Below are 13,681 nucleotides of genomic sequence, written 5' to 3' on the forward strand. Positions count from 1 at the left end.
TTGCAGTGGCGGATCTAGAACATTTTGTAGATGGGGGCAAGAAAAATTTTAAAAATAAAATTAAATGTTCATAAAATAATTTGAACTTTTATAAATTACAAATGTTTTTTATCTATATTTTATTTTGTGAATGAATTATATTATATTATCAATGTTTAAAAAAAAAGTAAACATAACATCTTCTTTTCTATGAATTTATTTTTATATTTGTAATTCAATTAATCACACATTTTGTTAAAATAAACAAAGTTAAAAATTGAAATCCATTTTACTTTTTGTTGAAGAAACTTTCACTCTCTTAATTGATAATAGAATTTTTTGAAAAAAAAATATTCGGATATTCTTAATTTTAGGATGATAGCAGAATATTTTATTATTATTTATGATATTAATAGAATTTTTTTAATAAAACTTCAATAATATATTTTTTAATAATGTTGACTACAATGTTAATCAATTTTTCCATTCAATAAAAAGTTCATAAATATTTTCTTTTAAACTTATGAGTTATTAAACAATATAAAATTAATAAAATATTTGACACTTAACCCTTTCAACTATATTTATAAAAATAATATAAAATAGATAATCTAATGTATTTGTTTTAAAACTCATACTAAAAGACTTTTTTTTAAAATAACCTTAGGTAAAGTATAATTAAAACATATAGGTAGCAGATTGTGTTGTTTTAATTAGTAGGAGCAAGTTTTTATTGAAATTGACAAAAACATTAATTAAACATTAAATTAATATACATAATTTAGTATTCATGGTTATTATGCTTGTGGGGGCAAGAGCCCCCAAATCCCACAACATAGATCCGCCCCTGCAGCCTTGCTGGATTATTTTACAAGTAAACTATTGGTGCTTTTGAGTTATGGACAAAAATAAATAAATTGGAACACATAATAACAAGTATAACTAAACAAAATAGTTCAACTAAAATTGAACCTTAATTAATGTTCAAATTAAAATTCATTTAAAGACTAAAAATAAAAACAAGTAATAGAATATCACTTATATTTGTTTTGTTTTTGTTTTGAACTAGATTATAGGATGACTAATTGTCTAGTTTGACGATAAAAATTACTGTAAAATGTTACAGATGCGGCTTAGATAGTTCTCCAAGGGGAGTATCTGCAAAATATATTAATATTCCAGCGTGCAAGTCAAAATTGTATCTGAGGATGACTGAGAGTTACTCCTCCTATATGTATGAGATGATTGTATTTGCTTATATGTTGTTTGACGTGCAGCGCGGATGATGATTTTGACTCAATATGAAGGGGGAGATGCGTAATGATGCATGACGTGGTTCACGGGCGCCGCACATTGACGTATACTTTAGAGAGATTGGGTTTATGTAGATTCGGCTGGTCTTATGGTGGTTGGCCAACATGATTCTTTTTGGGGAATACTTATCTCACCCCATGGGATGCGTCTCACACGCTTGAAAATCTAAAAATATCTTTATTGGTGCCGAGAGATGAATCTCGGGACGCATACATAATCACACTAGCTTTTGAAATTCAACCACACACTCCATTTTTGTCAAAATTTGGTCTGCATATGCATTTCCGTAAAAATTCTAGGATGTATTCGGAGATGCATCTCCGAAATACTTCCTAAAATCATTTAAAGGTATTGGAAACGTGTTTATTGCACATGATGGAGGATATTTCGAAGATACATCTCCAAAAGTTTTCCCTGTGTATTTTCAAGGCAGCAACATTTTCTAATTTTGACATTTTATTAGGGCAACTCATATTTTAGGTCATAAACTAAAAAGAATTTAATTGAAATGCACTAACGGTGTAAAGAAATTTTACACGATCAATAAATGTCAAAATTACGTTTGACTTTTATTTTAAATATATTTAAAGTTATGATTATGAATGGTTGTGATAATTTGATTGTGTAAAACTGTTTACACTGTCAGTTCATAACAATTAATCTCAATTAAAAAACAACAAATACATTAATTAATTCAAATATGCTACACAAACATTAAAAAAATTATACATTAGTTAAAGTAAAATCAAAATTTACTGACCATACATAACTTATTTCAAAAATACAAAAAATAGGGACAGTCATGACTTTTTACCATGGTGAAAGAAAAAATGTATTTTTTTTCTTAAACTCAATATTTGGCGTTAAAACTAAAACACTTATATTTACCGATGGCAGTGTGATCCAAAAGGATGTTTAGAGAATAATGGTTTGATTAATGAAGTCCTTATCGGTTACAAAATAATTACATGAAATTAATAGCAACGGCTTAGGATGAATAACTTGTAACTTTTTTCCCTCAGTCCACGGTAAAATCACTTCAAAATTCATAAAGAATGATTGATTCTTCTCCATAATGATTTCTATCTACTCAAGTTGTTCACATTACAATTCATTTTTTAAACTTGGAATTGTTTCTAATTTGTAATCCCACTATTTTTTATAAACAATTTACGTATTTTAAGATCTAAGTCTTCCCCACTAGGCCCCCACACAATTGAAATTGCAAGAACTTGTAAAACTTCTCTAAATAGTAAATAAAGAACAAAAAAAAAAAGCATGATGATTCGAAATATGGCTCATTCAAATCAATCTTTTAGGAAATCAGACACAAGATCTTTTGCACCATGATTAGAATCATCCAAATATCTAAAAACTCAAATTTGAAGCATGTTTAATAACAATTTCAGATAATCTTGCCTTGCTATAGTTGACTTGATTAAATTACTTAAGATGAGAAGCTTTTTACAGAAGCACGCATCATCAACTTAATAAATGAACATGTCAATACAACTATCCTCCTTTGTGTTAACCCTTCTTACAGATACTTCTGCAAGCTACAGGTATTCTTAAGCCACTTGAAATGATACTCTACCTACCATCTTTTCTTCAACATAGGGTGCCTAAACTTTTTCTTTCTAATGATTCAATTTGTGATCCTGTAATATCTTGTCTAGCTACTCAATTAATGTAACACTGATATTTTCATAGATATACACAGTGGAACAAAAAGTCATGAATGGTTTGCAAACTATAAGGAAAAGCTTATAGAAGAAGTTATCGTTCTTCACCGTTGCTATTTAGCATGAAAGATATTTATTTGAAACATAAAATCTAGTATCGGACTTGTGTTTTCTTACATTGTACAATCAAGATGCATGGTCGCGTCATACACAGCAACAGGAAGCTTATCAGATAGCATTCCATGGCGCGAATCTTCGTGAATAATTCTTTGATCCCTCTAAATTTCTTTGTAACAATAGTTTGTTGGAACTTCGAATTAAATTATACTGAGAAAATATGGATATGAAGAAATGATTATAAAGGTAACTTGAGAATTATTTGTATATTTCCAGACTTCATAGTCTGTTTTCTTTCTTTTTATTCTGTCCACATTCTCAATCACAGGTCTCATTATTGTTACATTGCATACAAAGAATGTCAAACTGAATATAAATAAACCAAATGCCACATGCGGCCTATACGAGACTCCGACATCAATTTATACGGCATGAATTTTGGAGTCTCGTGTTTCAGAGATCTCTCGCCAATGCATCGTACGGGCATAAATATTGGACGTGCAGCCAGTGGATTTCGGATGAGATTAAAGAAAGACTGTTAGTTGATGTGCAGGATATATAGGTAGCAAGAGAAGTGCAAAAAATACAGGTTAAATATGGTCCCACCATTCTGGTAATCATGATCATATCCCGCTTCATTTGTAACCCTTGTATGAAACACCACACCTGTAAAAATTTCTAGTTCTTCTTACCGTTCTTGAGATTGCGTACGGCCATAACAAGTTGTTGTCTTTCTCCCTCTACCTCTGCGAATTTCAGACTAATCTCTGAATATCTTTCTTCCATTTCTTTCAGTTCTGTTTCCATAGTCGTGTTCTTTCCCTTTAGAACTTCCACTTCTTTCAATAATTCCTTTGAAAGGCGTTCAGCCTCACTGTCAGTGTTAGGAGACAAAAAAATTCTACAAGTTAGTACTTAACTACAAATGTTTTGTTTAAGGAATGGATTGAGGGTTCATGACTGTATGCAAGATAACTAGGAATTCAGATGGAAATAAATGAATCTGATATTACCTTTCTTCAGACTTGCTAATAGCAGCAGTACTTGCAGCATCAATTCCCTATTCATGTTACAAATATAAACAGTATAAGTTATTCTGGGGCATCAATATCAAATAATTTGTGCAAAGTTCAATATCAAATAATTTGTGCAAAGTACCAATAAAGTTAATTATTGATCGAATATTTTCTTTTAGCACATTTTATGTTTGAGATCTGCTTATTGACCTTGTCATATATTATCATCACCCTCACTCAGTAAAGTTGAATTTATAAACAACATTATGAGAAATACTACAAAGATGTGTACTTCAAATATTTTCTCTCCAGTATAAAAAAATGTTACATCTATAAAGCACACACAGACTCTCACAGACATCTGACAGGAACACGTCAGCACCACTAATGTAATGTAACAGACATGAGATACTTCTAGATATATGAGTATTTGATCTTCGCCTATCCATCTACTCTAGACATGAGATTGCTTCAACACATCTTTAACCATTTTAGATGTATTTGAAATTTGTCCAAGAAATGTATAAGGCTTGTCGGAGCAAAGAAAAAACTTTTTCAGGACACTTGTTTGAATTGTCCGACATGTGTCATATGAGTGTTATATACGGGTGTTGGTTACCGATTCACAAAGTGTCGAAGCAAAGAAAAAAAACTATTTTTTGGGGATACTTGTTTGAGTTTACCACACGTGTCGTACATGTGTCATACAAGTATTGGACACTCCTAACCCTAGAAGTGTCCGTACTTCATATCATATCAGTTTGGAAACTGAACTCCTTGGAATCTAAGGTTATTGTTAATTTCCTTTCTATTCATGATTTAGGGACACTACCTAATAAACTCATCAGAGGGATGCTACCACTTAACCTGCCATTACAGGCAACAGTAATAAATATGTTCTTTATATTATCTGATAAGTAAGGCTCCCGAGAAATTACCTTATGCATTTCTGATTTTGACTTCTTAACATTACCCTTAGCAGCCTCATTGTCTCTTGAAGTCAGATTCATATGTAAAGCTGCACCTCGTCCTTTGTTATTCTTGAGCTTCTTTTCCATAGCACTTAGTTCTGCTTCTTTCTTCTTAAGCTCTCCTTCTAATTGAGATATATGTTTCTTCATATTTTCTTTGTCCACTTGTTCTTTCTGCAAACTGTGTTTTATTTCCTTGTGCTGGATCTCAAGCAATTGAATTTTCTTTGAAAATGTATCATCCTTTTCATCCCTGAGCCTTTGTGCACCCTCGAGTTCTTTTGTCTTCACTTCTAGCTCTCGTGACATCTGTTCTATTGTTTTGTCTTTAGAATTTATTTGTTTCAAGAGCTCTTCCACTTTCGTTTCATGTTGATCTGTAATAAGCCTGAGCTCTTGATTGCATTTCTGGAGCGTTTCTTCCATAAGCTTGTTGTGGTTCCGCAGTTCATCAGCTTCTGCAACTTCTTTCGCGATCATCTTTTCGTTCTCTTCAACTTTGCATGCCATTTCAACAGAAAGTGATTTATATTCCTCCTGAAGACGTTCAGACGCGATAGCATTATTGTGTCTTGTTTTTCTCAGTGACTCTTCCGCTTGTATGGCCCGTTCTTCCTGCTCGGTTTTTGCACTTTGCAGGGCATGGAGATCTTCTTTGTATTTATCTGCTTGTAATCTCAGTTCTTTCTCCAAAGACTTAACATCATTTTCAAGTTCCTTGATGGAGACCAAAGATGATGAAAATTCATCTTCCTGTATCTCTATCTTCTCTTCAAGTCTCTTTACTTGAGATTCAAGTTGTTGTATCGTAACTAAAGAAGCCGAGTGCTCATTTTGTAACATGATGTGTTGTGCTTCATCTTGCTTTAATTTCAAAGATATATCTGCATTTTCATTCTCAAGAATATCATACTCCAATGTGAGCTCTTTTAAAAGCACGCTTAGCTCCTCGCGTTGCTTACCGCAATTCTCTATTTCAATATTCTGTTCTGCAATTTTCTGCCGCAAAGCATCTAATTCTGTGTCAATATCATGCTCTTTAGCAATCTTTTGAGATTTCATTTTGGACGATAGATCCAATATTTCCTTGTTCTTTTGTTCCAGCATTTCTTCAAGGTCTGTCACAGCCAAAAGAAGTTCAGAATTTGAGTTCTGTGTTTTCAGCAGTTGCAATTGAAGATTTCCACTCGTTTCTTTTTCATAAACAAGCTCTTCCTTTAATGCCTCTATCTGAATCCTACAATTTTCAATATCAGACTTCATCGTTTTAGAGGCTTTAGTCTCATTATTTACACCATTGAAGCTCTGTTGCGACCTGAGTTGCTCATATTTAGTTTTGAGCGAATCTCTCTCGTCTCTGAGTCCATTGATTTGTCTCGATAAATTCTGTCCCCGACTGCTTTCTTTTTCTACCTGCTTCCGAAGTGCTTGTAACTCAAGTTCCGATAGTTCTGCCTGCCTCTTCAGAGAAGCAATTTCATTTTTGAGATTTTCAGCCGCATTGCCTGAAGGCTCTTGTAATCTTTCTCTTGGAATATTCTCTTCCGCACTGTTTGTCCAGTCGCCTAAACTTCCGTCTGATGCTGAACCCATTGACCATCCTGTATTCGACCTCTTATGCACTTGATTTTGAGTTGCGTTGGTCTCAACTGACCCTCTTGGTGGCATCGAGTTCTGTCTGAAGCTATGAGGATCATCCCATGAAGCTACCTTAGGACTGATGCCATTAGATGCATTCTGTTCCGAATACTCAGATCTACTCTTGGCCAAGCTCTCATTCTATAAGATAACAATAAAAACTAAGGTAAGTATGATTTTATTAAGTACTTTTTTTCCCATAACCCATCCTCATAACAAGTTTAGAAAAGTTGCAACAGTTTTAACGGTTAAGTGCTTATGTCAGTAGATAAGTTCAAATAAGTCAATCCAAACACAGACAATTAATATAATAGCTATGATATACAAGTAGCTTACAAGACCTTACTTCATCAAGATTGTAACTTTCATCTGTACTGCCATAGCTCAGTTGATGTCTCAAGGTTCCATCATTATGAAGTCCCACAGATCCATTATCTTCCCCATTTCTGCAAATAAGTAAGATTTTTAGTTCATATAGAAGAGAAGTCAAAGGGGAAAAACTGCAATGGTTAAATTAACAGTATGTTATAGTTTATTTTCACCTTTCAGCAGCATATCCTTCAACATTCTGAATGGTTACCTGTTTCAACAACTCTTATGTGAGAAGTTATGAATTCAATAAGAGATCACTTTTCATATAGTGTAGGTGTATAATCCATTTTTTGTATGTAGAGAAGTCTCACGTTTTTTGAGGCCCTGTGTAGATTAGTCTCCGTTTAACTATGACAAATCAAATAAAGGCCCTATTTAACTATGGTTTAACTGAGACAGACATTTTATGAGGCTCTATTTAACCTTAGTTTAACCGTGACAAATTTTGAGCCCTGTGTGGTAGCCTGCCTAGCCCGCCCTCAAATACGGCCCTGATTATATGATGACTTTAAAGATAAATTGTGATTGATTTACTGTGTAAAAAAGAGATAGAGGGTACTAACATGTAAAACTACGCCTGAATTGGCAAACTTCAATGGTAGAGAAACAGTAACAGGCTCAGTTTCTGTTAAAAAATCAGCAAAATCAACCGAAGCTTCTCCCAAATAGCCAGATTTCGAAGAACCCTAGAAAGATCCATAAAAAAGATTCAGACTTTCCAACAAACAATCCTTTAATACAAATTGCATCTACAAATTCTTACAGTTGAAACAATGAAATGGTAGATTTTTTCATGGAGAATTCCAGATTTTAAATCCCTAACAAGTTTAACCGGTTCAAAAACTGGATTCTCCCATAAACAAGTCCCATCTTGTACAGCAGTTTTCTCTAATTTCACCGTTGTTTTTCCAACATCATCTGGCACCAATGATACCATCAGTGCAGACTTTTTCATCTTCGGAACCTAATCAAAATCAGATTCATAAAAAAAAACACAAGATCAGACACTGTCCGCAGAATCTATACCAACATTATAAAAAAAAAACAAACATTTGTATATTTTAAACATCCTAGGAAACATGTTTTTTTTTCAGAAATTTGTAAATTTCAAACATCCTAGGAAACATGTTTTTTTTCTTTCAGAAAACTAAGTTTTTTTTTTACTTACCTGGGTTGCTTGAAAATCCAATTTGAAGACAGCTTTGATCTTGTTTTTCTTGCTCCATGATTTGAACATTTTTTTTTTGACAGATAAATACGGTGGTTACTGGTTGTAGTGTTGTGGATGTAAAACACAAGTTTCTTATAAGATAAACATTATTGGTGAGCTAAGATGGGAAATGCAATGTTGTGATTTGTGAAAATCTGGAATTTATTTTTGTGATAAAGTGTGTTAATGAGTTGAATTGAAGAATGAGGTGTTACGATTTTTGTGAATGCAAAGAGTCTTGTGAAGTCAATCCGGATTTGTTGGTTGATTGAGATGCTGAACTTGTATGATTAGCAAAGTAATAAAAAACAAGAAATTAAAATTTTATAGTACATAGTATAAGAATAAGAAGAAGGTTCTGATGAATCGCTTTATTTTAATTTTTTTTGCTTTTTAGCAAGGACAGGGAAAATGGATTCCTTATTGTATTTAAAAATTGGTGGCCATTGGATTTGGATCTTGGTTTGTAAAATATGTAGATTTTGATTTTATTAATAAAAAAAATTAATTGTATTATTCTAATTTTTTTTTTGGGTACGTAATTCGAATCATTGTATCTTGATCCAATAGTTATCAGAAGTGTCAATTTTTTTTTTTTTTACTAAAAAGATATTCATTCATTCAAATTAAAAAATACATCGATCATTACAAATTCAAGATCGCTAAAAACGGAAAAAGGTGAATCTGTAAACAATCTTGCAACAGCTAGGTTAATAGCATACAACGGCAAACTGAAAGTGCCTACAAATATGACAAAATAAAAGTCACCAGAATATTCATACTTCTGGATCTGCAACATTGACGCTCAAGTCTTCCTCAAATCTGCAATGATTTGAAGTAAATGTGTCAATCTGAACCAACAAACACCGTACTAAGACGGGAAAACCAACAAACACCGTACTAAGACGGGAAAACCAACAAACACCGCACAAGACGATGAAAACTTAAAAACACACAAAAGAAGAAGCAAATTTATATGGATAACCACTTATTTAAATAAAAAGAGAAAGAAAACGGTGTTGAGGGAGGGTGATTTCTAGCCAAAAATGGCCAAAAACCACCCCTACGTTGGAATAATGAAAAGAGAGAAAAGTTTAGAGGAGAGAAAAGTTTAGAGATCTGTGGTTATCAGAAGTGTCAATTAGATGTATATAGATCCAAAAGAAAACTCAAAATGGAAATATTAGCCTAACAAAGTAATGTGTTATGTAAATAAGGCCTAAATCAGATTTGTAGGTTAAATAAAGCCAAAATACCATATGACAATGCTTAGCATAATAAAGTAATTGTTTCTAATTAATATAATAAAAGTTAAACAGAGATGGAAGCTAACAGAAAATAAGCTGTTTTACTATTTTTGTTTGTTTGTTTCGCTTTTTTAAATGATTTTTATTTTTATATATATATATATATATATATATATATATATATATATATATATATATATATATATATATATATATATATATAAATTTTGTAAAAAAAAGTAATAAATAATTTTTTGTAAAATGTTATTTTAAAAATTTCATCTTTTTACTATAATTTTTTATATTAAATTTCAAAAATTCTTTAAATTTGAAGTTATTACAGATAGTTTTTTTATTAAAATTATTTTCGAAATATTATGTAATTTTGATTGTGTTTTAATTTTTAATAGTACATATTTATGTTACTAAATATTAAAATTTGTCTTTTAATTTTAATAAAGGAATTAAAAAAAATTAATATTTTAATTTTTTATGAAAATCATTTAAAAAAACTTTTTTTAAGTTAAAACAAATGCCCAAATTTTTAGATGACAAAATCAATTATTCAAAAAATCACATTTATCATCCTAGATTACTAGATCCGTAGATCACACAATACATGAGTTTTTGAAAGTCTCTAGGGTAAGAAGTCAAAAATAATAAATATAAATGATATTGAGAGTACTACATGTTTTTTTAATAGATTTTTTGGGTGATTTAAAATTCCAAGTAAAAATTGTTACCGTTACATATTAATGAACCCAAGATCTATCTTGGTATGAGGGGTTTAGAGTAGGTTGATATGATAACTCATTAATAGGAATAAAAACTCAACAAGTTTAGAATAGATGTTTAAATCAGTAGCTAGATTGTAACTTTTTCAAGTTCTAGCATTTAACAATGACATTTCATTTGACCAAATTTACCGATGAAATTGAATGGGGTTAAGTAAAAACGGAGAGAACTGAGAACAGCAATGTCCATGTGTTTCTGAGCTATTATGTTTGATAAGCAACAACCCACCAAAACATAAATGCTACACCTTTTCTGCTGCAAAGGACATGATGAAGAAAGTTTTATTAAAAATGAGTTGTAAATGTAAGGTGGGTTGGTCCCCCTCTAATATATTCAGCATTTTTTCAACATAGTAGTAAAGTACTAATTATATATCTTTAAGTGGCAATAAGCAAATTAAAATAATACAGTTCTTATTAAAAATAAAATACAATCAACAAACTTCATTAAGCAATGAAAAGAAAACTAAGCATTTGTATTTGCACATGCCACTGTCGGTGCCCAAACAGATCCTTCTCATATACAAATTTATGTATATAATGTTCAATATAATTTTATATATAAGTTTATGTATATAATGTAAAGGGAAATGCTAACAAGTGCCCCAGGGGCACTCTTTAATAGCTTTAAAAAGTAAGTTTTTCCTAATGTAAAATATAATAATCTATAAAAACGAACAGATATATATCAATTCAACACTCATCATCAACTATAAAGTGGTGGAAGTAGAACCCTTAAAAAGAATTATTTTTTCACACATGATTATGGATTTAAAGTTAACTATATTTTCTCTTCTAATTATACATGTTCTCATTTTTAATGCTTAAAAAAAATTCTTTAATCTTGATTTTTTAGATTTTTTCTTACTAATTTTAGTTTATGTTAATTTTTACAAAAAATTATGTTCTAAATAATTTTTTTGAACGAAATCTTTTTGTTAACATTTTGAAATATTGCTAATTTAATTTTTAATTTAAAATTACAAATAAATAAAGTAAAAATTAATAATGAAGTTAATAATATTTTAAAATCTTATCATGTAATTTTTTGAAACATGATATATTAGATTTTATTTTAAAAATAAAAAAAAGATTAAAGATTGAAATTGATAATAAAAGACTTAGATAGTCAAAGTTTAGAAAGACTATAAATAAATTCTATATATTTAAAAAGATTAAAAAATATTTTAACTTATAGATATATTATTGTTATTATTATTACTAATTGTCGGTATCGTTTGTATTTATGTATTTTTATTTATAAGTTAATCATTTAAAAATATATATAATTTAATTTAATTTAGATATACTTTTTATCAATAAATTGTAATGATTTATAAATTGTTGTCCATTCAAAGTTTAAATACACTAAAATTTTGATGTCAGAGATAAAGAATATTGACAACTACGCAAATTACTTCAAGCAACAAATAATATAATAAGCAAGAATAAAAAATATATATTTATTTCAATTTGAAGAAATTGATTTATGTATGAAGGAGAGAGTAGTTCTTCAATTTAATATTCTTTAAAAAAAATTACAAAAGATTATAATGAGTTAAAAAAAATCATTTTGAATTCTCAAATTAACTCTTATTTTTCACTCAAATTTTCAATATAAGAATTGCATACATCTAAGATGTATAAAGAATTTCTCAAATCTCTATGATAATCCTAAAAGGCGCCCAAACCCCAAAAATAAAATTTTAAAAATTTCTGCACTTTGCTTCGTTCGATATCATATGCACCACGTGTTAACAACAAATGAGAGGGAACCATATTTATAATTGTCAAAACTTTAACGAGTCCAAGATATGATCTATTAGCAAACGGACATGCGAACAAGCTCAAGACCAACCTGGAATGTGCCAACTGACCTCCGACTCTTTTTCGTTGAACGGTTGTCATCTCCAAAGTGTTGGCGTTCTCCGATCGTCAGCTCCATCATGTCGCCGCCATATCGCCGAAAAAATTGACAGTATCGAAAACATGTTCTCTCACTTGAGATTTTAAGGTATGTTACAACAATTTTCGGCCTTGACTTTAGAAAAATAGAGGTGTCAATTTAACCACCAATCACCTTATTGCTCTCTCCGAAGCTTGAATCACTCTTCAACAAATATGATTAAGTCCAAACAATAATTGAATCTTGGCAATGCTTTGGCGAACATATTTGTTGAATTTTCTTTTGAGGACACTTTTTGAAACTGAATCCCTTTTAACTATATCATATTCCTTATAAAGTGTAAACGGATATCAATGTATTTTATCCTCTCATGATAAATTTGATGATTGGCCAAGTGAATGGTACTTTGACTATCATGATTTATCTTCACACATTTTTTAGTAATCCATAATTCCCTAATCATGTCTTTCAGTCATATGGCTTCCTTGATCCCTTCAACACGGGAAATATATTACGCATGAGTAGTAGGTAACACGGCCATTGATTATTGATTGGATTCTAGCTTATAGGTATCCCAAACAACCTAAATAAAAACAATTTAAGAATTTTCTAGTGTCCACGTTACCTACATAGTATGAATCAACAAAATTCTCTAAAGTTCATTCCTATTAATTTGACTTTGTTTACTTTAAATCCATATTTAGAAAATCATTCAAGTACATCAACGCCCACTTCAAAGTTTCCCAATGAACCATGTTAGGATTTTCCATAAATTGATTACTATGTTGACTGCATATGCTACGCTTGGTATACTACAAACCATACCATAGATAATGATTTCAATTCCACTTGCATAAGGAGTACTCTCAATTATCTTCTTCTTTTCAAGTTGTAGCAACCTGCCTAAAATTTTACTTAGAGAGTCGCCACCTATTCTACCAAGGCGAATAGGAAACCTTACGCAGACGCGAGATTCGGGGTAAGTTATTATAATCAGGCTGAGGGAAGGTGTTAGGCACCCCCAGCCATTTCCTAAAGGATAATAATTCAAAGATCAGGGTTTCATGACAGGGTTCATAAAGAAATATGGCAAACAGAATTATAATGACATGATTAGAATTTTGAAGAGGGGGACTCGCCTTGTTGGCAAGTGCCTACGTACCTCCTTAGGGAGGATCAGAGTCTACGTAGTTCGGGGAAGGTTGTACGCCATTAGAATTGAATTTGATTAGAGATGTATTTTTTAGAGGCTTTTTGAATAGCCTATCGTAGTTTGATGATTTTGTAGTTTTGAATGGATTTTAGAATTATTTTAGGATTCGGGCGTACAACCCTGATTTGGCACAATTAACCGCAATGATCAATAGGTTTGATCACCATAGTTAAGAGATTAGGGGTTTTGCACCATTACCAATTCAAATCGATTGATTCGATT

The 13,681-nt window shown here is 31.0% G+C and overlaps 1 protein-coding gene across 1 annotated transcript; it reads right to left on the reverse strand.

The window, feature by feature from the left end:
• Positions 1 to 3,327: 3,327 nt before the first annotated feature.
• On the reverse strand, positions 3,328 to 8,691 carry LOC131635185 (uncharacterized). The gene is made up of 8 exons (XM_058905782.1): positions 8,258 to 8,691; positions 7,853 to 8,053; positions 7,653 to 7,775; positions 7,260 to 7,297; positions 7,064 to 7,163; positions 5,047 to 6,858; positions 4,106 to 4,152; positions 3,328 to 3,966 (listed from the first exon to the last, which is right to left on the reverse strand). Exons 1-8 carry the CDS (start codon positions 8,324 to 8,326, stop codon positions 3,771 to 3,773), a joined length of 2,586 nt encoding a protein of 861 aa, XP_058761765.1. The 5' UTR covers positions 8,327 to 8,691; the 3' UTR covers positions 3,328 to 3,770.
• Positions 8,692 to 13,681: the final 4,990 nt, after the last annotated feature.

The sequence above is a fragment of the Vicia villosa genome, unplaced genomic scaffold (assembly GCF_029867415.1).
Source record: "Vicia villosa cultivar HV-30 ecotype Madison, WI unplaced genomic scaffold, Vvil1.0 ctg.001440F_1_1, whole genome shotgun sequence".
NCBI classification, from domain to species: Eukaryota; Viridiplantae; Streptophyta; class Magnoliopsida; order Fabales; family Fabaceae; genus Vicia; species Vicia villosa.